This window comes from Fusarium sambucinum, chromosome II (assembly GCF_050947815.1).
Source record: "Fusarium sambucinum isolate potato_lamoka chromosome II, whole genome shotgun sequence".
NCBI lineage: Eukaryota > Fungi > Ascomycota > Sordariomycetes > Hypocreales > Nectriaceae > Fusarium > Fusarium sambucinum.
In genome coordinates, this window is record NC_139293.1 from 6,835,207 (window position 1) to 6,861,699 (window position 26,493).

General features: G+C 49.0%; 8 protein-coding genes across 8 annotated transcripts; 4 read left to right on the plus strand and 4 right to left on the minus strand.

Annotated features, from left to right (window-relative positions):
• Positions 1 to 327: 327 nt before the first annotated feature.
• On the plus strand, positions 328 to 1,863 carry FSST1_009199 (uncharacterized protein; the record flags this gene model as incomplete). The annotated part of the gene is made up of 3 exons (XM_083226153.1): positions 328 to 555; positions 625 to 1,647; positions 1,762 to 1,863. 3 exons carry the CDS (start codon positions 328 to 330, stop codon positions 1,861 to 1,863), a joined length of 1,353 nt encoding a protein of 450 aa, XP_083085160.1.
• Positions 1,864 to 2,303: 440 nt separating this feature from the next.
• FSST1_009200 (cytochrome c oxidase assembly protein PET191-domain-containing protein) lies at positions 2,304 to 2,778 on the plus strand (the record flags this gene model as incomplete). Its single annotated transcript, XM_083226154.1, has 2 exons — positions 2,304 to 2,328; positions 2,405 to 2,778. The coding sequence occupies 2 exons, from the start codon at positions 2,304 to 2,306 to the stop codon at positions 2,776 to 2,778; spliced, it is 399 nt and encodes a 132-aa protein (XP_083085161.1).
• A 1,133-nt stretch (positions 2,779 to 3,911) lies between these two features.
• Positions 3,912 to 5,168, plus strand: FSST1_009201 (Metallo-dependent phosphatase-like protein; the record flags this gene model as incomplete). Its single annotated transcript, XM_083226155.1, has 1 exon — positions 3,912 to 5,168. One exon carries the CDS (start codon positions 3,912 to 3,914, stop codon positions 5,166 to 5,168), a length of 1,257 nt encoding a protein of 418 aa, XP_083085162.1.
• Positions 5,169 to 5,672: 504 nt separating this feature from the next.
• Positions 5,673 to 7,189, minus strand: FSST1_009202 (sedoheptulose-7-phosphate:D-glyceraldehyde-3-phosphate transaldolase TAL1; the record flags this gene model as incomplete). Its single annotated transcript, XM_083226156.1, has 5 exons — positions 5,673 to 5,906; positions 5,957 to 6,340; positions 6,396 to 6,679; positions 6,907 to 6,925; positions 7,151 to 7,189. The coding sequence occupies 5 exons, from the start codon at positions 7,187 to 7,189 to the stop codon at positions 5,673 to 5,675; spliced, it is 960 nt and encodes a 319-aa protein (XP_083085163.1).
• A 1,742-nt stretch (positions 7,190 to 8,931) lies between these two features.
• Positions 8,932 to 11,589, minus strand: FSST1_009203 (uncharacterized protein; the record flags this gene model as incomplete). Its single annotated transcript, XM_083226157.1, has 1 exon — positions 8,932 to 11,589. One exon carries the CDS (start codon positions 11,587 to 11,589, stop codon positions 8,932 to 8,934), a length of 2,658 nt encoding a protein of 885 aa, XP_083085164.1.
• Positions 11,590 to 12,586: 997 nt separating this feature from the next.
• FSST1_009204 (superoxide dismutase SOD1) lies at positions 12,587 to 13,621 on the minus strand (the record flags this gene model as incomplete). Its single annotated transcript, XM_083226158.1, has 5 exons — positions 12,587 to 12,609; positions 12,662 to 12,758; positions 12,817 to 12,968; positions 13,079 to 13,258; positions 13,609 to 13,621. The coding sequence occupies 5 exons, from the start codon at positions 13,619 to 13,621 to the stop codon at positions 12,587 to 12,589; spliced, it is 465 nt and encodes a 154-aa protein (XP_083085165.1).
• A 1,268-nt stretch (positions 13,622 to 14,889) lies between these two features.
• FSST1_009205 (zinc finger CCCH domain-containing protein) lies at positions 14,890 to 18,477 on the minus strand (the record flags this gene model as incomplete). Its single annotated transcript, XM_083226159.1, has 5 exons — positions 14,890 to 15,101; positions 15,197 to 15,455; positions 15,506 to 16,080; positions 16,146 to 17,774; positions 17,826 to 18,477. The coding sequence occupies 5 exons, from the start codon at positions 18,475 to 18,477 to the stop codon at positions 14,890 to 14,892; spliced, it is 3,327 nt and encodes a 1,108-aa protein (XP_083085166.1).
• Positions 18,478 to 19,180: 703 nt separating this feature from the next.
• FSST1_009206 (uncharacterized protein) lies at positions 19,181 to 26,482 on the plus strand (the record flags this gene model as incomplete). The annotated part of the gene is made up of 3 exons (XM_083226160.1): positions 19,181 to 19,636; positions 19,688 to 25,966; positions 26,021 to 26,482. 3 exons carry the CDS (start codon positions 19,181 to 19,183, stop codon positions 26,480 to 26,482), a joined length of 7,197 nt encoding a protein of 2,398 aa, XP_083085167.1.
• Between the last annotated feature and the right edge of the window lie 11 nt (positions 26,483 to 26,493).

The window sequence follows — 26,493 nt, forward strand, 5'->3', positions numbered from 1 at the left end:
TTTGTATGTTTTATATCGGGACTTAAGGTCTAAATTGCGGACCCATCATTACAAACAAATACCACGTTATTGATCATTGTGTACAGTAGAGTAGCTCAAGCTATGTGCAGGTAAAAATTCGCGTTGGCACTGATAAATGATTTTCACATGGAAGTTCAAGAATGGGGCTGCCTTAGATGTAGCGGTTAATTATTAATTGGGAAGGGATAGTTTTGGTGCATGGTTCCTGTAGTACATGTATTTCCTTTGGACTGGCTTCCAATCCAATATCTATAAACTCTCGCCAGCTCACCCCTTCCATAAACACTGTCGAAATTTAATTTTTCGATGAACTCGTCACAGCCTCCTCCCTCGCAAGCGAACTCCCACTTTCCACTAGAGCCAATTCCAGCCTCGGTTCTGGCTGAAAAGGAAGCTCATAGACGTGATGCTGTCGCACTCCTGGGTTCCTGTAAGACAGGCTGTGTAGTTGTAGATGAGGATGTTTTACTGGGTGGTTTTGATCGCGCAAGTATTGTGGGCGTTAGCGCCGAGGACGAAGAATTGGGTGTTCAGGTGAGAAAAACGCAGAGCTAAGGAAATGCTTTTGAAAAGGCCATTTTGCTGATTTTTCTTGTCTACAAGCTCGGCCTCCAAACACTGGCGCATTCTTTATGTGAAGGGACGGTCACGAATGGACTGCTCATCACGCCCAAGCCAACGAGCGTAATGCTAACTGGTTTGAGGGATGCAGTCAAGGTAGAGCTTCAGAAACGAGCAGGCACCGAAGATATCAAGGCAAGATTGAGGGAATGTCTGGACAAAGTGATGCTGTCTCGAGTATTTGATTTGGATGGTCTATGGGAGGTCTTGGCAGATCTGGATCGAAGCGCGCCAGTTGAAGAAGAAGCCGTTTTACTACACCAAAAAAAGGAGACGCAGAAGCAAGTCGCAACAGAGGCACAGGTTGAAGAGATCCAGGACAGTCAGGACGAAGACGATGAGGCGTTCTCGCCCATACAGCAAGCTTCACAACCCCCACTGCAAGAGGAAAAGCTGCCCAGCAAAGCAGCACAACATCCAGAGGTTATTGTGATGACGCATTTCTCCTCGCTTCTCACAAGCCTCTTTGCTCACCGAGAGAGGTCAGCCGCCCGTACTGCTCTTCAGCTTTTGGGTTCACACCTACGCGACCTCTCACGCAATCTCCCATCTAACCCATTGATTCTTCTGCTCAACTCCACATCATCAAGCTTCTCGAGCCCAGCGTCTACCACCACTGCAACCTCTCCTGCGAAACAAGCCTTCATCGACCCAACTCTACGATCCATCTTCAACCCACCCTCAGCTACAGGCTACAGTAGTCGACGAACCAAACCTAACTTCGGTCTTTCTTTCACTCAGCTACTGGATTTGCACATTTTATGTACTAGGATCCCCAAGAAGAGAACAGTGGCAGAGCGGGTAGTCCAACCGCGCTCCGGGGAAGAAGCTAAGATGGTATGGGCTGTGGAGGTGTTGTTGGATGAGATGGGAGTTTGGGAAGGTAGGATGGGACCTAGGGTGGGGAGGGAACAGAGATGGACTGTTATCGATGTTGTGAAGGGGAGGATTGAGCGTGCTTTTGATAATGCAGAGGAAGGGGTCAAAGTTCCGAATACAAGTGAGGTAAGGCTTGCAGCAGGATTGGGGGGCCGGAGAGTTTAACTAAAATTGCATGGCATCAGAGAGGTTAAGAGTGTCAATGTAATTGACTTTAACTAGGTACAATATTATCTACAGTCAATGTCTCAACAGGATAGCACGTATGGGATGGGATGGGATGACCTTGACCACGCTGCCAGGTCAAGGAAGAACGGGAGATCGGCACACAGTAAAATTTAATGCTTTCTGCGTATGGCTTCTTCTAAATAATTATATGATGGGGTGTTCCTCAAATTTTGATAGCATTCTAAATAATTATAGTTTTAAAACCCCCAACTTGAACATTTGGCTATAGTGATCTACTGGGTAGCAGAAAAAATGGCCTCCTAAGTCTTAGGGTATAAAAATAAGTAGTCTAAGAACGATACCCTAAGAAGCATAAGGTGTCTCATTATTTTCGTCTCTTATGCTTCCAGCGGTCAATTTTTCTGATACCCTGAGGGTGATGTACAGTTGGACGGTTTTCAATAAAGCCGTGCTATACCCGAAGACGAAAGTAACCAATCACATATCGACCGCAAAACTACCCTTTGAAGTCTCATGAGCTTTTCGACTTGATAGTCAAGTTACATGACCCGAGCTGTGGTGCCATTGACACAGCCGACACCTTTACAGCCAAAATGCCCAGCTCATGTAAAGAACTGCGTAAGCTACTCACTTGACTGACCCTTTCAAATCTAGTCCAGTCCGTTAGTTCTAACGCTCAATTGCTATTGTCCAGGTGAGGCACTCGCGCAGTGTCTCCAAGAATCCGAGTGTGTCATGGTTCAGCGCAATAGCGCCGGCGACTGCCTCCGCGAACCCCTCGTCGACACTCTCCCCCTAAAGTGCCGCCAGCTGAAGAAGGGCTTCGGCGAATGCAAGCGTGGCATGGTCGATATGCGCAAGCGATTCCGCGGCAATATGCCCGTGGCTTACCGTACGATGGAGCAGGCTGAGGAGGGCCAGGGATACCAGCTCTACGCTGGGCGGCCGGCCTTTGCAGGCGGTGTCAAGAAGACGGACGGAAACGAGCCCATCCCCCAAGATTGGAGAGAAGTCGAGAATGAGAAGTGGAAGGCCGAGCAGGCAGCAATGGCACAGCAGAAGAAATGAGAGAACGGAATTATGATCTCAAACCAGGCGGTTCGCTTCCGTCGAATCACTAAAGCAATCAACGATTTACGAAGATCATGTCGGAATTAAGACCATAATACGAAGAACAACAAATCGGAGAAGACTTTGCTCAGCTGTGTTGGATCATCAGGTCAGTCTCTGGGATGGTGCATATGTACAGCGACGATGAACATAGGTGGTCTCTACTCCATCCTCGTATTTGTACAATATCTGTATCTTGTAGCGTACAACTAGGTGCCAACCTACCTTAGTAGGTGTTCACAGTCATCAAGCTACATGTATCCAGTAACGTGTTTTCTACCAGGCAAGGCAACCGTTTTGGTAGCTGTGAATCATGCCTGAATACCACACGACTTTTCAAACGAAGGTTGGTGTAACGTGGCGCAAGAAAATAAAAGTTCGGGACGCCTTCAAACTCTTCATCTCGTTTCATTCTTCAAAACCTAAAGCCTGTCTACCCATATTACTTGAACATGGAATCTGAGGCTCCAAACAGACACTATCTAGACAATGCCGGAACAACAACAATCCAGTTTATTCCCGGTCCTGTTCTTGGTCTGCCCGGAGAATTGTCCTCCCTCGTACACATCCGTACTTGGCGCCATCGATCGATGGAACGTCTACGAATCCTCATCCTACAGCCATAGAAGGCTTGGCATGCTGATTTAGAAATGCCATGGTTGGGAAGGAACAATAGTGGCACCTGTCTCAAGTTCTTTAGTAGATTCAGAATCAATCTACCTATTCTTCTTCCTTTGTATTCCTCATAACATCAACTTGTCTTATCGGGCTATCTTATCCTATCCGCATTGAGTGCTATCTCTTTTGGTACTTGGAAAGTCTCACCATAGCCGCCTGAGAAGTTCGCTTGAATCTAGATCGCTGCGTCGATTGTTTCGCGCGAAACTACCTATAGATACTCTCGCCTTGTTTTGCCTGGGCCAAGTCTATCTTCAACCCTACACGTCAAGTCAAGTCCGGTATTGTCACCTCGCCGGATTGGGTAATGTCGCCCTGTCCACCATTGTCGTCATAGCTGTACCCCCATCCCCAACGTCAATTCGCTTCACCTTTACAGTACATTTGCCTTCCGATTCGCCCCGCCACGAATCATGGTCATGATGATTACCGCACCACAGCGGCGGTTACTCGTCCTCCTATCGACCTTCTTTTTCGTATCCAGCGTCTTCTACTGCGTCTCGCAACTTGCAGCATTGTCCGTTGGACCAAAAATAGTCGAAGAACCAGACCCAGTTCCACAAGTCGACTTGTTGAAAGCCGATAATCCCATGTCCTACGGCATGTACAACCGACCGAGCTACGATGGCATCGACCTTGTCAGGAACCTGCCCAGCGAATACATACCAACACCAAAGAACGGACGGCGACTGGTCGTGGTGGGCGACCTACACGGCATGCTAGACCCTTTCGAGAAACTGCTCAAGAAGATCAAATTCGACCCAGAAACCGATCACGTTATTGCGGTCGGCGACATGATCAACAAGGGCCCTAAGTCTTCTGAAGTCATTGCTCGTCTGATGGAGATCAAAGCCAGCGCTGTGCGCGGGAACCATGAAGATCGCGTAATTCTCGCATGGCGCGGCCTCAGTAGTCAACAAGGTGTTGCTGCCTACCTCGATTCCGAAAGTGCCGCTAAACACAGAGGGGAAGGGGAGGACCTGAAAACAGCGCGCAGTCTGACTGAACCACAAATGACATGGCTCAAGAGATTGCCCGTCATCTTGTCAGCCGAGCCTATGGCCCTCTATTTCGTACATGCTGGCCTCGTCCCAGGCGTGCCTCTGCCGCAACAAGATGCCTGGGCTGTCATGAACATGCGCACCTTGCGCTTTCCCCGCGAGGAGTTTCGCAAGAAGGAAATTGAAAAGAAGCGCAAGCAAGCAGAGAAACAACGGCAGAAAGAGTTGGAGAAGGCACAGGAGGTAGCAGCCTCCCTTCAGCGAAGGTCTATCCCCGGAGTACAGGGCGCCGACTCGCAGGCCCATGCCGTCCAGGTTAAACCTGCAGAGGCCGGCACTACAAGCACCGCATCGTCGACTGACGAAAATGTGGACTTGGAACGTACCAACCCCGATCGCGATATCTGGCTCCCTATTGATGGGCATGAAGGCGAGCGGTGGACCAAGCTATGGAACAAGGAGCAAAAAAAGCTACCCGGGCATGAGCGTCGTTCTGTTATATATGGACATGACGCCAAGATGGGCTACCAGGAGGATTCTTATACGTTTGGTTTGGATTCGGGCTGCGTCAAGGGTAATGCTTTGACAGCATTGGTTGTTCAGGCCAATGAGGAAGGGGGTTGGAAACACTCTACTCACCAAGTTACGTGCAAAAAGGGTTGGTGGTGATGCCCGACACCTCAAAATAATTATTTGTTAGTAGCGATATCATATCTATGATTAACCATGATTATTGGGATGATACCATGGCGGTGAATTGCGTATTGGACTTGGGGGGCGTTAGTGGGTTAGTTATAGGGATTTAGCTGCTTTCTTGTCACGACTTTAAAACTGGAATTTATTCATGTACTCTACAACACCTAGTCATTCACGTTGCGTTGCAATACCATGATCGTTGGGCGTAACGTGTCGTCTCAATTCGTTATGTAGCCACTATCTGTTTCCATGGACATCTGATGTCCCTATCAGATCGTTGTTCACCACATTGCCTTAACTTATGTGAGGCTAGGTGGTCTTAGACTAGAGTAGGTATGTGGTATAATCGGCAACCTCCAATAAAGATCGCGTGCAGATCCAAGCTCATTGTTCGCAATCAACTTAATGCTGCTTCTTCCTCGACGGTAGTTTTGTAACTTTTAAATCATTTTCTTACCCCTTCAAGTGCGCAGCAATTTAGGCAAGCTTCTCCTTGAGGATACTCTTGAGAGTTACAGCATCAGCAGCGAACTTGCTGATACCCTCTCGGAGCTTCTCAACAGCCATCTGGTCCTCGTTGAAGTCGAAGCGGAAGAGAGCCTCGTCCTTGATGTAAGACTTCTTCTCGATGTCCAGAGAAGAGGCCTGAGAAGCATCGAGCTTCTTGGGGACAGACTCGGAGGAGTTGAGGAGGTCCTCGAGCAGGTTGGGCTGTTAAATATGTTAGCATGTGTTTCAGTCCATACTTTTAGTTAACATACAGAGATGGTCAGGTAGTCACAGCCAGCGAGCTCAGTGATCTCGCCAGTGTTTCGGAACGAGGCGCCCATGACAATGGTGTTGTAACCGTACTTCTTGTAGTAGTTGAAGATCTGCTTGACAGACTGAACACCAGGATCCTCCTCCTTGCTGTACTCCTTCTTGGTGGAGGCCTTGAACCAGTCAAGGATACGGCCGACGAAGGGTGAAATGAGGTAAGCGCCAGCCTCGGCGGCACCAATGGCCTGGACGAGAGAGAACATCAGGGTGAGGTTAGTGTTGATGCCGTGGTCACGCTGGAGGATCTCAGCAGCCTTGATACCCTCCCAAGTGGCAGCGATCTTGATCAGGATGCGGTCCTTGGAAATACCCTGCTCACCGTAGAGCTATTAAGTTGTGTTAGTGTTGTTGCCAGTACGTTACACTACTACGATAACTTACCTCAATAAGGTGGAGAGCCTTGTTGACGGAGGCTTCGGTGTCGAAAGAGTAACGAGCGTCGACCTCTGTGGAGACCTTGCCGGGGATGATCTTGAGAATCTCCTTGCCGAACTCAACGAGGAGACGGTCGAGGGCATCATCAACCTGCTGGTCGATAGAGCCACCCTTCTGCTTAGCGTAGTCGATGGCGACGTTGATCAGCTTAGCGTACTCCTCCTTCTTAGAAGCAGCGAGGATGAGAGAAGGGTTGGTGGTAGCATCCTGAGGCTTGTATTTACCAATGGCTGTTGAGAAGAGTAGTTAGCATTTTGAATTCTATCATGTCATGTCATGTCATGTCATGATGATCATGACGGGATTTATCGAGTGGGTAAAAGGTGTAGCTTTGCGTCGAAACAATGAATGCGGTAGACTCGGGCATTGAGCAACGGGTTGAATACTAACAGACAAAGTCACCTAAGAAGAAAAAGTTAGTACAGAAATTTGTAATGCTGGAGAATGCGGTAATTACCAGAATCGGACACAACAGTCTATTGCGGCGTAAAAGCAAATGGTTAGCTATCAAATCATCATAAACAAGATGTTCATGGGAACGAGCCGCAGAAAACAACCAAGCATGATGTGACCAAGGTCGAGCGAGCAATGGACTCAATTGACTCAAGTTGTCATTCCATACCGAGCTTAAAGATGATACTCGTTCTTTACTCTTGGTCGCGATCATAATGGCATGGAGGGGTTGTGGTGGGGTGACGTACAGTGCCGGTGGCCTTGAGCTGCTCGAGAGATGAAGACATGATGAGTGGTATTAAGTCGTAAGTATCGTGGAAAGTTTGGTTGAGAGATGTAAGGATAAGATGAATGAAGAGAAGGAAAAGAAAAGAAAAAGGATGAGGGAGCAGCAGCAAACTAGAAAAAGATTGGGGATTCCACCGAAAGTCGGGAAGGGACCTGACGTACACAGGACAACCAGCGCCTTCTTCGCTGTTCCTCTTTGCCCCTCCTGGCCTCCTCCCATCCATTCCATCCATTCCTACCTAGCGCCCCGCTTCTTACCAGGGAAGTCACGGCCTGGACTTGGGTACCTTACTTCATCTGCTTCACCTCAACCTAGCTCAAACCTCAGTTACAGCCGCTCCAGCCAGCAACGCTGGGATGAGGTATCTTTCTGTACCTACCTTAGTAGGGCAGGTTAGTTAGTAGGTAGACTACTACCCAGGGTTTTAGCAATATGTACTCGATACCTGAGTTTTACATCTCCCATATTGCGTGTTGTTATGTTTTAGTCAACCGTCTGTCATATGACATGACCTAAGCTTTTTTCACCACCAGTCATTCTCTCCTAACACACTCGTCACTTCAACATCTTACCTCGACGACATTGGTAAATCTACATATCCATTTTATTGTCTTGGTAATCGCTACCGCCCCCACCACTTTACTTCACTCTCACCTCAGTCCAAGCGGACGAGGCGGACAGTCAACCCCCACCTCACAGAAGCTGAGTCGCTTCAATGGTCCGGCCAGGCCTCGCCGTGTCCACCGAGACCCTCAATGATGTTGTTAGCACCTGGACATAGAATGCCGTGGATAACTAGAGCAAGGTACAGATAATCCAGCGCATCCAGTAGCCTACATAGTATACAGCAAGATCAATGGTTTGGGGGTGATTAGGTGATTTATATTTAGCCGCCTCTTTTTGCCTGCTAGCTTGCGTTATATCGTGGCAGTAACGGCATTGGAATTATCCGCAGGGATATCTGCCCATGTTGTAACGTATCTCGCCGATATTGCGCCTTCAGAAACACTCACAGCGGCTCCAATTGACTCTCTATCATAGAGCAATGGTATTCCATCCTGTATAGCACGTGGCATGTAGTGCAAGTACTTTCGGCCCCTGAGCAAAATATCAGCAACACCGTCAGCGGGGAGAATTCCGATACTACCGGAACTCTCGCCTAAGCTACCAAAGGTCGGTATACCGAGACATATTTGTTGGCGCTTCGTGAAAGCATCACGTTCAAGATGGACGTTTTCTCTTTTCGGAGGCCCATAAATCTGACCGCATGTCGTTTGTAATGCCGCGCGAATGGGGTGTTTATACTTTCAACAAAAACAACCAACAGCACCTTGAGTTACGACATTGGCCAGTATTTCTCAACGTGCTTACTCAATTTCGAACTAAGCTACTTCGTCCCTGGCGTTAAACATGCACAATATGAGTAGCTGCTTATGCTGATGTTAATCAAATGCATAAGGACGCTCGGTGTTTTACTAAGAATTTGTCTCCTATTGACGCTTTTCTCTTCTGCTGTTATTTGAATATTTTGAGACTTTCGATCATTTCATGAAGAAACGAGATAGCCTATAACAGCTTCTTCTGTTATACACAGCATAGTAAATGTCAGCACAAGACTGCGTCTGGACACTATTGTGCTTTGGATTTTCCCTGTTTGAAACCTCATCTGTATAGTATATGCTTACAAAATTTTCGTAACCAAGGCCGTTGCTACGTAATCAACTTCGAATCAGAGGTAATCTAGTCCTCAGTAATATCTCCGTACTCCCACATGCCACGGCGATCTTGCTTGGCCTGGGCCTCGACCTCCTTGAGATGTTTCAGAGTAGGCTCGAAGACCTTGCTGCGCTCCCAAGCCTTGAGTTTCTTGGGCACCATGCCGTACCCACCGGCAACAACCTCCTTGTTGACTGAGTCGTTGGGGCCGGGCAGTTCACCCGAAGATCCAGTATCGTATAGCGTGACATAGCTCACGTTCTCCTTGCTGTCGACAAAGTCAAAGCTGGCAACGAGTCGCTTGTTTTCGGTAATGTCGTAGATGTAACCGATGGCATCCTCGAAGTAATCAGCACCAGTGGGGAGCTGGACAAATGACAGGGAAGCGTCAATGGCTTGGGCCTTCAGTTTCTGCGCACCAAACTTGGGCTGGTCCAGAGCTCGCAGGCTGGTCCAGGAAACCTTCTCGCTGTTACCATAGTCGATGTAGACAACCTCGGATTTCTTGGCAGTACGGTCGTTGGCCCTCACCCGAGCTCGGTACCACTGACCATCAGCAGAGAACTTGGCTGATACGTACTCTCCTGTCTTGGGCGCATCTTTTAAAGGGTTGTTGTTCTTGGAATCCAGGTGGAACTTTCGGAATTCGCTCATCAAGCTTTCCAGAGCGGCTGTTCCCTTGCCAATTTCCTGGACCTTGATCTTTCCATTGGTATCAACATTGGTGATGATGACATCGCGATAGTCGGTAGGTTTCTTGTCAAGAGACACGTCGGCCTCGGGTGCAGCCTCGGCAGCATCCTCTTCTTCATACTCCTCGTCTTGAGATGGGTCCCAGTCTTGCCACAAGTTCTTTCGGGCCTCCTTAGCCTTCTTCTCAGCAGCAAATAGCTCGGTAGCGTTGCCGGACTTTTCAGCAGAATAAGCATGAACGGAAGCGAGTCCCTCTTCGACCAGGACCTTGGTGAAGTTCTCACGGTTGATGTAGAGCTCACCAATGAAGCCACCAACCTTATCCATATCATGGATATTGACCTCGCAATCGCGCTGGTTACAACGACGGTTGGCGAGATCAAGAGCTTCTTTACCGAAAGGCTCACCACCCTCACCGTCGGCTCGGGGAGCTCGAGGAGCACGGATCCCGCCCAAGACCATAGTCAGCTTAACATTCTCGCGGGGAATCAAGATTGTGAATCTTGAACCGGCCTTGCAGAAGTCAACAATAGCAGGAACCTTCTTTTGCCGTTGTAGCGTAGCTAACATAATCTTGGCCTTTTGTGTGTTCTCTGAAAGGTCGGTGTACTGTTTGGCCTTCTGAGGCTTGCCAGACCACATGCCCTTCTTCTCATCCTTCGCTTTTTCTTGGGCAGCAAGAAGATCGTCGTAGTTCGGGGCTCGGTCAGTGTCATCTTTGCGATGTCGGATAACTGAAGCCCATCCATTCTCGACTAGGAGGAGGTTGATGTTGGTGTTCTTCTCGGTGACGGTAGCAACTTCTCGGGCCTCAAATCCTTCTGTCGCAGGCTTGTTGCCATCAATACTGATACGTACTTGCTTTCCAATGAGCTTCCCGCGAAGGAACTCCTTGGCCTCTTCACGGAAAGGGCTCTCGGAAGGCTCTGTAGTTCGGGGTCCTCGTACGCTGCTAAGGTTGATGCGCTTTTCCGTCGTTCCAGCCTTATTTCTGATGAGAATAGTGTCGGCTCCGATAATCTTGGAAACGGTCGCGTCCTGGTTTCCGCCTTCAGTTTTGGCAACGTGATGCTTGTGGATTCGGAGCTTCTTGGATTGAGCTTGCTTTTCAGCGGTACGGAGAGCAGCCATCTTCTCGCCCAAAAGGGTAGAGTGGAAGTCGTTGCATCGTGCGAGACCTTCCTGTAATAGAAACTCGGCGATATTTCCGCGGGGGTGGATAACGGCGGCGACAAGTTGGCCCTGTGGGCTAGCACCAACGATCTCGACCTTGACCTGACGTTGGAGCAATCTTGACTCGACGAAAGCTTTAGCTTCGTTTCCGTACTCCTCAGCGGGCTGGGTAGCACCGGTAGAAGGAAGTGTTCGCTCGGTGGAAGGCGTTCGGATACCAGCAATCAGGGTCATAGGCTGAATGTGCTTCTTTTCCGAGAGCAAAAGTCGTACCAGGAGACGATCACCACTGAGAACTCGCTCCACCACGCCATCAACAGTCTTGCCCTTCCATTCTTTCATGAATTCGGGGCCACCAAGGTCATTCTGAACCTCGATGATACCACCGACTCCAACATGGAGACCCTTGTCCTCGGATTTTGCCTTATTCTCGAGCTGGCGGAGAGTCTCGAGGCGATCGAGGACCTCATCGGACTCTTCTTTGCGACCAGCGTCCTCGCGGACCTTCAACCACCCGGCCTTGACAAGATCATCGGGAAGGTTGGTGCCATCCTTGAGCTGAGCAGTTCCAAACTCACGGCCAGATGTAGGAATCGTGTAGAGAACAGTTGCCTGGACGGGTTTTCCAACTACAAGGTTTCGGAGGTACTCGCGAGACTGGAAGGCAAAAGGCTCGTCGCCCTCGCGTTTCAAATGGGGAGCTGTGACATAGGCAAGGGACAGGGTTCGCTCGGCATTCGGATTGTTGGGGCTGGTCAATATCAGAGTGTCACCACTGAGCACACTCTTGACATTTCCGATAAAAGATTTGGACATTATGACGAAGACAGTGAGACGAGACGGAGAGACCTGTTTGTATAACCTTATTGTTAGTCCAATGTTTAGAGGCGAAGCACTGCCGTTTGGAAAGCAGGTACGATTCCTAATAGAGTCTGAACAGAAGAAGGAGCTAAGCTCCAAGCTCCTCTATGCACACGATACCGCTATATGAGGAGAAAGAACAGAGTAGAAACTCTCGGGTTGTGGTATAACATACCTGAAATGGGGAAGAAAATTGTATTTCTGATTCGAGCCTTGTTGAGAAATTAGGATTGAACCCAAACAAGGACAGCAAGATAGGAGAAAATAAAGGAAGAAAGGGAGAGCTTCATCCAAGTATGTGGAGTTGTAGTCGAGATCGTGTGAGGTGCCTTTCTTATGGCAAGGTGGCCCCAATGGCAAGTTTCGCCGCTAGAGGGTCGATGTGGGGACGAAGCTCAGGGGTTGTTGAGGTTGACCGCGGGGTATCAGGCACCCTACAGCAGTCCAATTAACATCAGCTTAGGTACTTTAGAGCTTTAAGAGCTTCTTCGAGTTCGAACTATTTTCGGCCAAGAGCTCCAGGTGTTCTTTTGAAGCTTATCCAAGGGTGACAAGTGACCAATTGACAATATTCCCTTAAATTGAGCTTGCACACGTTGCTTTTATTTGCATCCATACGACGTGGCTGAGTATAACCTAGAGCGTGACACTTTATATTCATATAATGGACTGATCTTCGGAACCCCTCATACTTCGCGTGGCAACATGACGTGGGTACATCCACATTAATACTGATGATGGCCTGCTGCTTTACCTTATTCTAGCTGATGAGAGGCGCCAGTCAGTCAGTTAGTCAATTAATCAAAGAGGATCAAAATTATGGAATCACTTGAATTGGATTGATTGTTGTTATCGAATATCATGAGACACATCATTGCTCATAGCTGAAATTTGCTAAACAAAAGCAACTGAGTAATGGCATTTTTCATCATTCAATTCAGTTCGGCACTGCTTAGTTGGAGATACCAATAACACCTGATAAAAGGATTAGTCACAATCCATCAGAAAACAGGTAATATGCACATACCACAAGCAGGTCGGGGACCAGCGTTACCAGTCTTGAGAGACTCCTCGCTGTCACCCTTGCCAAGGTCGTCAGTACCAGCGTGGACAACAACGGTTCGCTATACTCTTGTCAGTCCGAGCTCTATCAGCCAGAGCATAACTATAAAGTATACTCACGCCAATGACGCTGTGGGGGCCAATCAGCTTGATAAGAGAGTCAGTGACGGAGCCCTTGGCATTGCCCTGGGCGTCAGTCTCGACGTTTCCGAGATCACCAACGTGACGGGTCTCGTCAGAAGGAGCACCGTGGGTCTTGTTGTGAGGGTTGACTATGGTCGAGCTTGTTAGATCATTGAACTAATTCGGAAACCTAGCTGGCGATTATCCGATCTCGATAATCTAATGCAGAAATCGGAGTACCATGCAGGAACGGACTCACAGTGAGGCCCAGCGGAAGTGCAGCCGTTGGTGTTGTCACCGAAGGTGTGGATGTGGAATCCTCGCTTGGCGTTGGGGTCGTTACCGGTGATGTCCCAGGTGATGGTAGTGGGGGCAGACTCAGACTCCTGCTCGAAGATGACGGTACCGGAGACCTTGGAGTCACCGCGGAGAACGCTCACTGTAGGGCAATGTGTTAGCTTGGTGTTCAAAGCACAAGACACTCCAGCCCTCTGGGAGCAGGTAGTTCGGAAGCTAGGAGGAAGCTCGACGATGATGGGCGTGACGGTAGTCGTGGATGCGCAAAACCCATCAAGGGACTCGACGCCCACCACATCCTGTAAGGGTATGTATAAAGCCCATCAAGGTACATTGCGGATGATAGACGCTGTCTCGTTGGACGAGAGCTGAGAAACTCGCTCAAACCAGCTCGAAACCCCTCTCAGTACGTCGTAGGCGTGGCTAATTAGCCTCTATAAAGAGAGCCACCCTCTGTAGAACCAGGAACAAACGTAGGACGTGAGATCTTACCAGCCTTGACCATTTTGACGGTTTTTGGTTTTTATTTCGGGAATTCAGGTGGAGGAATGAAGCAGTTGAAGATTGAATGATGCAAGTGGAGAGGGGAGGAGAGAGGAGTTTTGAAGAGAAATCGGGGTCCGAAACAGCGCGATACCCGAGCTTCTGACGGGACAAAGAGCTTTCCACCAGCTCCTGGATTACCTACTCTTCCTCGTTGTCAGCGGACCCTTGGCTCTCACTGGACATCAATTGCCTCCATAGTTAGGTACTTCACAACCCGCCCACAACCTTTCCACAGTTTCTAGGCTTCCAGCCAATCCTACTGGGCTCTCACAAGCTGTTGGACACTTCAGCGTCTCATGGAGCTTCGCTATCCTGAGGTGGGGTAGTTCTCAGATGCCCCGCTCCGTCAGAACGTCGTCATTCTCAAGACAGTTAGTTCAAAGTGTTGACGAATGATATTACATCATTGCAGTTCTTCCCCTTTGCGAATCGGTGCTAGTTCGGACTTGCTTATAAACTGTGATTGAAGACGTAGTATTGTCGAGTTGACTGTTCAAACATGGCCAAGTGTGGTGATTTGAAAACAATTCCCAAAAGACTATCCCATGAATAAACATAATTCTTCAGTTTTCAAACCTATAACAGCCTGAAGCGGAACCACAGGGCGTTCCGAGGTCCTGTCAGGTAAAACTTCAAAGATCACCAAGTTGCACATCAATAGCACAACGATGACAAATTTGGGTCAACCACAACAACCGCAAATGCTTCACAGTCCATACAAGTGAATAATAATGTTATGAATTTCATTAAGAACTTTGTTCGAAGCAATAATACTTTACTACCGCTTTTGCCATATTACGCATGACCTATCTGGTCGCTCTGTAGGCGAGCCAATGGTTGGCTACTCCTTTCATTTCTTTGGTCATCCCAGGTGCCTCCTCTTGATTCAAACTCGTCGACTTTTTGTCGTTCGATAACCTCTTTCTTTGTTTCACCCCTCCCTGGCTTTTTCTCATGAACCTTAAAGCACTAATATTAAGGCGCTGCAAAGAATAAGGCAGTGATGTGTCTCTCTGCAGACTCGCATTTCAGATACAGACGTTAGCCTCAGTGGTCAATATCAAATCACATACGAGATAGCCATGAATATGCCGGCTCAATTGTGAATTTGTGTTTTAACCGGTTTTGATCCACTAAAAGTGCAATGTAGATCGACGTGAGGTTCACAGGCGGACGGGCATTGTTGATGTTACGTGGAAGAGTAGAGACTTTCTAAGAGTGACGTTTTTATAGGGTGACGCCGCTCAGGGGAAGGATTTTCGTCTTATCGCGGAGGAATCTGGCGCGATACTCGATGAGACCTTGGCTGATCTCCCGAAAGTCTTTCACCTTGCGGTTGCGAAAATCTTTGAGTAATTCGCGAAGTCCAGCAACATACTGGTCCTGATGCTCGGTCTCGGGATTGCCGGAGGCCCCAAGTTGAACAAGAATTTGGTCATCTATTGCCGGTCGGCATGTTAGCATCCCCTCCATTGGCATGTGCCTCGGCTCGTATTTGTCTGATGAGTTGATCAAAGATCTTGATGGCACGTACCCGGAAGTTGCATGTCCTCGAAATGCTGGAATTGGCATTCGCTACCCCTAGGACAAACTCCGTGGGCAAGCTGGTCAGGGCATACTTCCCTTGTTACGTCGATGTTATTGCTATAGGTGAGGGAGCGAAGACCCCCTGCAACAGAGTCGCTATACTGGGGATGAAAGCGATATGCTTTGAAGTATTGGAGGGGCGTTTCGTATGGTACCAATGTCGTTCTAGCAGTATTACTGACTTCCGAAGCCTTTTGGGTTTCCATCTGTATAGTAATCAGCTCCACAGCCCGCCTGGAAGGTGCAGTGTGTCTACTTCTCGATTAGATTCAGATTCGGTGTCACCAGCACCCGTTGATATGGGCTTAGTGATCGGTGTGGCTGTTGCCAAGCCCTGTAAATCAGTATCACTCGTCTCCAATACTGTACTGTCATCCGAGATTCGCTGAGGTGATGGTTGACGCTGAAAAGGTGAGTGAGAGTCTGGCAGACTGACGCCAGCATCAGTCGGCTCATAGTCGTCAGATTCGTCTTCAACCACACTCTCTTCTTCGCTAGAAGTATCCGCCTCGTCCATAGCTACGTCTTCTTCCAGTTCCTCGGTGTCAGTCGTAGTTTCGACATGTGCGCCAACCATATCATCTATCAATGGTGATTGTATTGGTAGTGGCGAGTGTCCTTCAATTACTTCATGATCAATGAGCGGTTCCTCATGCATTTGCGATTCGTCTTGTTGAGGCGTACTCGATCCATGACTGACAGCTGATTCAATGTAGGGAGATTCATCCATCGGCACATCTCGTTCAACCTCGTCCCCGGGTTCATTCCTTTCGTCGGGTTCTGCAAGGAGCGGCGCATCATGTGTGACTGGTACTTGCGGTGACGGATCAGCTGAAGAAAAATTAGCGTGAACTTACGCGCGAAAGATGGCGTCTCTGAACATGACGTTTTCATACCTGGAGATCTTTCGTCATGAAGCCCGGGTTCAGGCTCATCCTGCCCCGTTGAAATTGGCGATAGTGTTGGCTCGGTTTGTTTAGCATCTCTCTGAAGTCGCTCTTCTTCAACCAGTTTGTTCTCAATTTCCTTTTTGACTCTAGCAACTTCGGATTGATAATATTCAAGTTGTTCTTGGCACTCCTTTCTTTGTGCTGTTACGATGGGCAGGCGCTCGCTAGCAACACGAGCACGCAACGAAGGCCTGGCCTGTAGACGCTGCTCTCTGACTTTTGCCGGTTTGATAACGGCACCAGGTGAGATACCAGGCTGTGGTGCGATAGATGCCGGGCTGTTCCGGACCACTTCAGCTATAGTTGACGCACCACGCACTGGAGGCGTAAGGGGGGAAGCGACATCTGCAATGCCTTCCTTTGATTGTGTTTCAGATTGGGGCAAAGGCGAGCCGCTACCTGATTGCTTTGCCTTTTTCTTACGAGCCTCGGCCTCGGCAATTTTTCGTTTCATATCCTCGATCTTCCTGTTCATACTTGCTAAGTCGATCATGCTACCAGCACTGCGGGATGAACTGTCAGGCAAGGACATGTTGTCGCGAAATGACAACGCTCTTGAGCCGGGTGTCACAGGTCGCTGTACTGATAAAGGGCGCAGCTCAGGGGAGTCAATCTCCATCTCGGCGTCATCTTCATCATCACTGACATCAATCAGGAATGGGCGAGACTCTCGAGTTTGGCCGAAAGGACGTTTCTGAATGCTGGGGATAGAGTTTTCGTTCAAATCAGCCGCAACAGGTCGTTTGCGTTGATTGGGGACGGGAGAAGTTACGCTGGGTGACAAAAACAAACCAGGAATCGGGGGCCCTGAAGACGGGTCCGTTGTCTCTGTGGCAGCATCGATGTGATCGTTGACGTTCATCGAATCAACAGGCGCCTGGCTGTTCGACCTACTTGTGTCAGGCACAGGTTGGGATACTGAAGATACTGGGGGCGTAAAAGATTGAGGAGTCTTTGCATTTGCTTCCCGCGCTTTGATCAATGCTTCCATCCTTTGTTGTATCAGCTTCGACTTCTCTGATTGAGCCTTCGCTTTGTCGAATTTTGTGGTACTTATGATATTGTTAGAAACTGATGCCGATGTGCTAGCCTTGTTCGAGATTGCATCTACTACTGTCGCTTTGGAGCCTTTCGCAGCCAGCAGACGTGCAATTCGATCCTTTCGTTCTTCTGCTTTGTCTTTCGCCGAATCAGCAACTTTTGGCGCTACGGTGACGGCAAGAGGAGTTGTTTGTCCTGAGGAGGGAACTGTGCCGATTAAATCACTCTGTGGCGTGTTTACTTGTGACAGCACCGGCAATCTTGACTGTTCCGCGCGTGGAACAGCAGGGTCTAGTTCGAGGCCCAGTTCTGTGAAAAGCTGATCGAGGAGGGTCCGATCGACGCCTTCTTCGATATAATTTTGGTAACGGACGTTGAGTGGCCAGAGACAAAGGATCGCATCTTGCGCATGCTTCTTATATTCGGAAATGATTGTGGCCCCATCTTTGGTTTCGTTCTGGCTTGGGGATTCATTGCCGTTGCTGTTCATAACCATACTCTTGTTGAGGTCGTAAAAGCCGCTCTGTGGGGTTTCTAGCGATAGTTAACATCTGTGCCAGAGTTTGTATGAAAAGCATCACATACGGGCATTGGATGCGCCATTCTCAAGGCCGCTCGATTGTACCTCACGAGGCGAAAGATAAGGCGAGTAAGAACCTGAACGCTCCCGCCCAGATTGTTTCGAGTTCCATGTTCGGTCATGGTCAACTTCCAAATTCTCCATAGGCAGTTGTGGCCTGTCGCTTTGGTCGATCGAACCCGGCGGTTGAACACCACGCTGGTCAGATCTGTTTGCTTCCGTTTCGGTGGGTTCGTATATGTCTTCAAGTTCGCCTTCGCTTAGCTCGCCTTCTTCCATCGTCTTATTGTCCCCTGCCGAGTTGGGCTGCTGACTGGCTGATGTAGAACTCCCCGGTCTAGCGTTCCCGTCGATTTGACTGGTTTGCCAATGCACAACTGAAGCACTTGGATTGGCGTGGGTTTCAGGCAAGCTCTGGGCGGCTGTGTGCTGCCAAGTTGCGGCGCTATGAGTAAAGCCCATGCCTAAACCAGGTATAGTCGTCTGATTGTATCCATATGCCTCAGTAGTCCCCTGACTGTAAATAGACTGGTTTTCTACAACCCCATTCGGATGGAACGGCGGTTGACCATATGGTTGATCTGAGGAGTAAAGGTGTGGTTGTGAAGTTTGATAACCAGTGTGGGGAGCCCCATGACCATAAGCATATTGACTCATATCGGCTTCACAGCATGTGTTGATGGAGTATGGCAAGAAGCAACAGAGGCGTTGGCCGTTCTTGACAATTGTTAGGGCACGTGGTAATCTGGTGATGCGAGAGGGAAAGCAGGTGCTCGATTGCTCTGTCGCAAAGTGTAAAGCCTTTGGCCCCGAAAGTCGTCGGACGAGTAAAAAGGACGCGAATTGTCTAAGTCGTGCAAAATCTACTTCTTTACGTGCTGGTTGATGGCTTGTGTCAATGAAATCCAATTTGATACTCGAAACGCGACTGGTAGGTACCAGGTATTTTGAAGGATCAAAGATTAATTCAATCTTTCTTGAAAGGAAATCGCGTCTAATCGTATAAGGCTTAGCGTCGAAATAATGACAATATCACGTGCAAACGTCTTGTTTATGCTTACCGCAGTTCCCCAGCAACGGCCCGGCCTGATCCCTGATGTTGATGTCAGTCCGGAACCGGCACGATATCCCAAGACCTGCATTACATTGCTCCATGACATTGTTCGTGAAAGGGTGAATCCCAATATATCGCATTTTTCCGTTGCAGTTGCAACATATACATGGCGGAAGATTGAAGGTTCTTCTTCTATATTCTGTTTGTATTATCCTGATTTGTTTACTTACGCGAGCGTACGACGTGGATTTGAGTGAACCATCTACGAGGTTTGAAACCACGAATTGTTCATGCAGGTCGTTCGCGATGTCTTTCAACGCCAATGGCACAGCGCAACGGCGCAGTAATCCTTTCACTAGAACTGCCTCTGCCTCTCCAGGCACAGGCACCAATCCCCGACCCAAGTCCGCCATTTTTACTTCCCCATCATCAACTCCCGGCATTGTTTCATCATTTGTACATAACCGAACACAATCAAATGGTTCGGTCTCGGCCATAAGTCGAGAGTTCTCGGGTGCACAAACGAGGCTGCGTAGCGACTCGAAGAGTGGTACGCCAACATCGACGACATTTGCTCCATCCTTCATCAAGGAAGAGGAGATGATACGAAGCCAGGACGAAGTTAATGGCATCGAGGGCGAAAATGACTTCTCTGGGAAGCGCTATGTCTGGCTTAAGGATCCCCAGACGGCCTTCGTTCGTGGATGGATCGTTGAAGAGATGGATGGAAACCGGTTACTTGTTCAATGCGATGATGGCACAGTGAGTATGACCCAGAAACCGGCATACCTGTCAAGTCTAATCATGATTTAGCAACGAGAAGTCGACGCCGAGAGTGTGGATAAAGTAAACCCAGCCAAGTTTGACAAGGCAAACGATATGGCCGAGTTGACGCACTTGAACGAAGCATCTGTTGTCCACAACCTTCATATGCGATACCAAACCGACCTAATATACACATACTCAGGACTTTTCCTCGTCACCGTCAACCCATATGCGACAATCCCCATTTACAACAATGACTACATCAATATGTATCGAGGGCGCAGCAGAGAAGATACAAAACCTCACATCTTTGCCATGGCAGACGAAGCTTTCCGGAACCTGGTTGAGGAAGGAAAGAATCAGAGCATCCTGGTTACCGGAGAATCCGGTGCAGGAAAAACTGAGAATACGAAAAAGGTCATTCAATATCTTGCAGCTGTAGCTCAAGCAGATTCGACAATAAAGAACAAGGCTCAGCATTCTAGTCTTTCTGAACAAATTCTACGAGCGAATCCGATTTTGGAAGCCTTCGGAAATGCTCAGACCGTCCGCAATAATAATTCCTCACGATTCGGCAAATTCATCCGCATCGAATTCACTCGAAACGGAGCCATTTGCGGTGCTTACATTGATTGGTACCTACTTGAGAAGTCCAGAGTTGTGCACATCAACCAACACGAACGAAACTACCACATCTTCTATCAACTTTTGACCGGAGCTAGCTCTTCTTTGAAGAGGGAGTTCTTGCTCAATGATCTTACTGTTAAAGATTTTGTGTACACCCGGGATGGACACGACAGCATCGTGGGCGTATCGGACCCTAAAGAATGGGCATCCCTGATGGAAGCATTCAATGTGATGGGCTTCTCTGACGACGAGCAAAAATCGATTCTACGAACAGTGGCTGCCGTGTTACATCTAGGAAACATTGATGTTGTGAAGGAGAGTCGAACTGCTGATCAGGCACGACTGGCTCCAGATGCGAAAGCACAGGCAGCCAAAGTATGCAAACTTCTTGGCGTACCTTTGGAGCCGTTTATGAGAGGTCTACTCCATCCCAAGGTCAAAGCAGGCCGTGAATGGGTTGAAAAGGTTCAAACACCAGAACAGGTTCGTCTTAGCTTAGATGCTCTCTCAAAGGGTATATATGAACGTGGGTTTGGTGATCTTGTCACCCGCATCAACAAACAGCTTGATCGCACAGGAATGGGCCTGGACGATTCGCACTTTATCGGAGTACTCGATATCGCTGGTTTCGAGATTTTCGAACAAAACAGCTTCGAGCAGCTATGCATCAACTATACCAACGAAAAGCTCCAACAGTTTTTCAACCACCACATGTTCGTTCTTGAACAGGAAGAGTATGCCCGCGAGCAAATCGAATGGAAGTTTATCGATTTTGGACGCGACCTACAGCCCACGATCGACTTGATTGAGTTATCGAATCCTATCGGTGTTTTTTCCTGTCTGGATGAGGACTGTGTTATGCCAAAGGCTACAGATAAATCATTCACAGAGAAGCTCAACTCCTTGTGGGACAAGAAGTCAACAAAATACCGGCCCTCGCGTCTTGGACAGGGTTTCATTCTTACCCACTACGCTGCCGAAGTCGAGTATTCCACGGAAGGATGGCTGGAGAAAAACAAGGACCCCCTTAACGATAATATCACACGCCTCCTCGCTGCTTCTACGAACGAACACGTTGCTTCCCTCTTCTCTGATTGCGCTGAATCCGAAGAGGACCGCGCCACTGGAAGAAGTAGAGTCAAGAAAGGCCTATTCCGGACAGTCGCTCAAAAACACAAGGAGCATCTTCACAGTCTCATGTCACAACTCCACTTGACACACCCTCACTTCGTTCGATGTATTCTCCCTAATCACAAGAAGAAGCCAAAGGAATTCAACAATCTTCTTGTCCTCGATCAGTTACGGTGTAACGGTGTTTTGGAGGGCATCAGAATTGCTCGGACAGGCTTCCCCAACAGACTTCCTTTTGCGGAATTTAGACAGCGATATGAGGTCCTTTGCCAGAACATGCCAAAGGGTTATCTTGAAGGTCAAGCGGCTGCGAGTCTCATGCTCGAAAAGCTTGGACTTGATCGCTCTTTGTACCGTGTCGGTTTGACCAAGGTCTTCTTCCGAGCTGGAGTTCTCGCTGAGCTTGAGGAGCAACGTGATGCCCTCATTACTCAGATCATGTCCAGATTCCAGTCAGTGGCTCGAGGATTTGTTCAAAGACGAGCGGCCTACAAGAGACTATTCCGCACAGAGGCCACACGAATCATTCAGAGGAACTTCAATGTTTATTTGGACTTGGCTGAAAACCCTTGGTGGCAACTGATTGTTAAAATGAAGCCTCTCCTTGGCACAACTCGTACAGCTACAGAAGTCAAACGAAGAGACGCGATGATCAAAGAACTCAACGACAAGATGCAAGTTGAATCCGAGAACCGTCTAAAATTGGAGGAGGAGCGACGTAACTGCCATGCGGAAATGGTTCGAATTCAGCAGACATTGGAGAGCGAGCGCGCCCTCGCTTTAGACAAGGAAGAAATCTTTAAGCGGCTTCAGCTTCGAGAAGCAGAGCTTGAGGAGAAGCTTGCAGGCGCAATTGAAGACCAAGAGAGGCTAGAAGACGAGTTGGACGATCTGCTGAATGCCAAGAACCGCGCCGAGCGAGACGTCGAAACATTCCGATCTCAACTTGAACAAGCTGCTACCCTGATTGCCAAGCTCGAGGAGGAGAAGAACGGCCTGAGCACTAAGATCATCGAGCTTGAGAAGTCAATCACCGAAATGACGCAGAAGCAAGCAGAGCGCAGTGAGCAAGAAATTGTGCTCCAAGACGAGATAAAGATGCTCCAGAGCCAATTAGCTGTAAAGGAAAGAAAGGCTCAAGACCTAGAAACCAAACTCCTTAAGCTTGACCAGGACCTGGAATTGAAGCTCCACACCGCCCAGAGAGATCTTCAAGCAATGAAACTTCGCGAGACCCAGCTATCTCAAGAAAACAATGACATCCAGCAACAGCTTCACGAACTCTCGAAGACCGCTACTGAATATGAGGATCTTGTGCGTCAAAAAGAGAGTGAGCTCTCCCTTCTGCGAACGGATAATAAAAACTTTGAGAGCGAACGTCAGTCTCTGGAAGATCAAAGAAAATCATTAACCGCCGAGAAAGAGAAGAATGCTGAGAAATACCATGAAGCGCAAGCGGAGTTGGTGGCAATGAAGTCGCGACAGGCCCAGCTCGAACGTGAGGCTGAGGATGCCAAAAACCTCCTGGAAGCACGTCTATCAGAGGATGCTCAAGCTGACCAGAACCGTCAAGTTCTTGAATCACAAACTAAAGATCTGAAAGACGAGCTTTACAAAACTCAGATGGAGTTGAGCCGTGAGCGCCAATCTCGAGATGATGTGCAACTACTTGGCGAGCATCGTTATCAAGAGTTGAAGGATGAGTTTGACCGCGTCAATGAATCCAAGATTATCATCGAGAAAGAGATGTACGCTCAGCAAGATACTTTGCGAAGAACATTGGAGGCTCGGACGACTGCAGAAAAGGAACGGGATGAGGCAAGACAAGAAATCCGGCGCCTTCGGGTAGCCAAAACCCAGGCTGAGGAAGCAAGAATGGAAGCTGAAGTTGCTGGCGAACGACAAGCTTCCAAGGCAGCTCAAGACCGCGAGAATAGCCTTCGCAAGGACCTTGATGCAGCCCAAGAACGACTTCATTGGTTCGAAGGGGAGTGTGCTAAGCTCAACCACCAGGTTGAGGACCTCAACAAGTTGATTCTCGAATCAGGCGAATTTGGTTTGAAGAACGACCAGGCCAAAGAACGACTCGAGCGAGAATTGACGACTGTCAAGAGCCGTCTAACAGCATCGGAAAACGACAACCGAGCTCTGTTGAACAAGTTGCAGCAGAAAGGCTTAGAAATTGCGCGCTCTAGTTCGCGTGCAAGCGAGGCCTCTCGAAGTCAGATCCAGTCCCTCCAGCGCGAAAAAGCACGACTTGAAGAGCAAAACACGAAGTTGAACAAACAACTAGGTGATTCTCAGCTTGCCATTGCGTCACTGGAGAAGAGGGCCGAGAAACTCCAGCTCAACCTGGAAGATCTAAGCCATGAGGTTGCCCGGGAAGTCAAATCAAGCAGAAATGCCGAAAAGGCAACGTCTACCTTCACTGCACAGCTGGCCGAAGCCAATCGAACCATCGAGTCAGAGCGACAACTCCGAACTCAAGCTCAGACTACAGTTCGTACCCTTCAGTCGTCCGTTGATTCACGGGACAAGGAGATCAACGAGCTTCGCGCTCAGATGCTTGAAGTCCTCAAGACTGTTGACCCAGAGGTCCACATCCCTCCCCAGTCTGATGGAACTGATGAGAAAGTGCTTATTCAGAACTTTGATCTCGTTAGAAAGGTCGAAGAACTCCAGCAGAACCTTCGTGTGCAAACAGCAGCTCGAACAAACGCCGAGAACCAACTTACTGAGATGAGGGCCTCTCGCAACGAATCTCCGACTAGGCCTAAGCTCGAGGAGATCCAACTCAATGAGGCACCCTTCCAAGGATCACCAACTCAAAGAAGGACAACCAAGCTTCACGCTCGCAACCACTCCAACACTTCGACCCCCACACGTCGTTTCCAGGAACTCGACCATCTTCAAGACTCGACACGTTCTGATCGGACCATTGACACTCTCAACTTCAACAATCGCATGGATCTGAAGGCGGAGGTTGAGGAACTTCAGAACCAACTTCAACTTAAGGAAATGCAAAACCGTCATCTCCAGAGTCAAATTGACCGTGGTACACCTGTGCCGGAGAGTCACGATGAAAGTCCCTCTTTGCGCCGCATTCAAAAGCTTGAGATAGTCAACACCCGTCTTCATGAGATGCTCGACGACTCAAACAAAAAGGTGTCTGCTCTGGAGCGCACAATTCGATCCGGTCAGTTGTCTTTGCGGGATGTCCAAACTCGGACTCATGAAGAGATCTTGGAAGTGCTCAACAGCCAAGAGGATTCTCGACGAGCCTTGGTTCATAGCCATAAGGATGCAGTGGCGGAGTTGACAGATATCAAGGGACATTTCGAGAGACTGCGACATGATCGTGCTAAGGCAGAAGTCGAGCTCCGTGATGTCAAGTCTGACTTGGAAGAGATGACTCTGGCGAGAGAACAAGAGGCGCAGAGCCGGAACCAGCTTCTTCAGGAATTCGCAGACCTTCAGATTCGACTCGACGCGGAAACTTCCAAGTTTGCTGACGTTGCGTCCAGTTTGGAAATGTACAAGAGCCGAGCAGACGAGTATTTCAGCAAACTTGAACAGGCAGAGATCGCCGTTCTCAAAGCTAGTCGCGCCGAACAGTTTGCCAGGTCTCAAGCAAGGGAGGCTGAGGACACATATGTGGAAATCATGGCCGAGCGCGAGAAGATGGATACCACTATCGAGGATCTCCAGCGTCAAAACCAGCACCTTGAAGAGAAGGTGGAAGATATATCAACTGACTTAGCTGCTGCTACTCAAGCTAAGAAGCGACTTCAGCACGAGCTTGAGGACTACCGAAACCAACGGGCTATAGACATTGAGGACAAGGAATCAAGCATGGAGCAGACTCGTAAGAAGTACCAGGCCGAGTTCGCCACTCTAACCAACGAGCTAGATCTCGCTCGTGAGGAGAAACTCTTCAAGCAAGCCGAGATTGCCCGACTTCGGGAGGAGCTTGACGAGCTGAGGTCTAAGTGGGATGATGAAGTTCTCAATAGCTCAACTTGGTCTAAGGAGAAGGCTCGTTTAGAGTCAACCTTGGCAGATGTTGCTTCTTCTCGAGACGAGGCGGTGAATGCACACAACGAAGCCCAGGGCAAGGTTGTGACTCTGTTGTCGCAAGTTCGCAGTCTTCGCTCTTCAGTTGACGAGATCACCGCAGAACGTGACCACCTTATCCGAGAGAAGCGCAATGTTGAGGCACGTCTCGAGGAGGCCAAATCTGGTCTGGAGGATCTTGTCAAGGGGGAGAGCCCATCTTTGCGCAACGCCGCCAACATGGACAAGGAGATTCTAGATCTCAAATCGAACCTCGCTCAGCAAGAAGACATTGCGGCAGCGGCTGTGGAGAAGATGCGTCGCGCAGAATCTCTTGTGGCTGAGGTTCAAAAGGACGTCATGGTTGAACGTGAAAACAGCATCAAATTGCAGCAACAGAAGGCATCGCTCGAGAAGGTTCTCAATGAAGCCCAGCTCAAGCTTGTTGATCTTGAGACAAAGGGGTACTCAAGTGCCAGCCAAGATGTCAAGTTCCTGCACAAGCGTATCCAAGAGGTGAGTCGCCAGTTCGCAACCATTATCACATGCATCGAGGCTAACATTAGGCAGCTCGAATCCCAACTCGAAGACCAGGAGACTGAGCGTAGTAAGTCACAGCGTTCCGTTCGGAATGTGGATCGAATCGTGAAGGATATGCAAGGTCAGATTGATCGCAAAGACAAACAAAACATGCAGCTCTCGGATGATGTCTCAAGGATGCGCGACAAGGTCGAAAAGCTTCTGAAGACAATTGAGGAGCTACAGTCATCCGAATCCAACAACCAGCTATCGGCTCGACGCGCTGAGCGTGAGTTAAGGGAGGAGAAGGAGAGGGCTATCCGGTTGGAACGTGAAGTGGCAGGCCTAAAGAACCTCCGCGCCGACAAGGGGTCGGGCAGCGTTATGGGTAGTGTCCGTGGTCGCATGGGCCCCTGGCGGGTCAGTGAGGGCGACGATGCGTCCATGATCGACATCCCTGGAAGGAAGAGCAGCCTTAGCAGGGTTCCCAGTTTTACAAAGGGATTTCTATAAAGAACGCGATG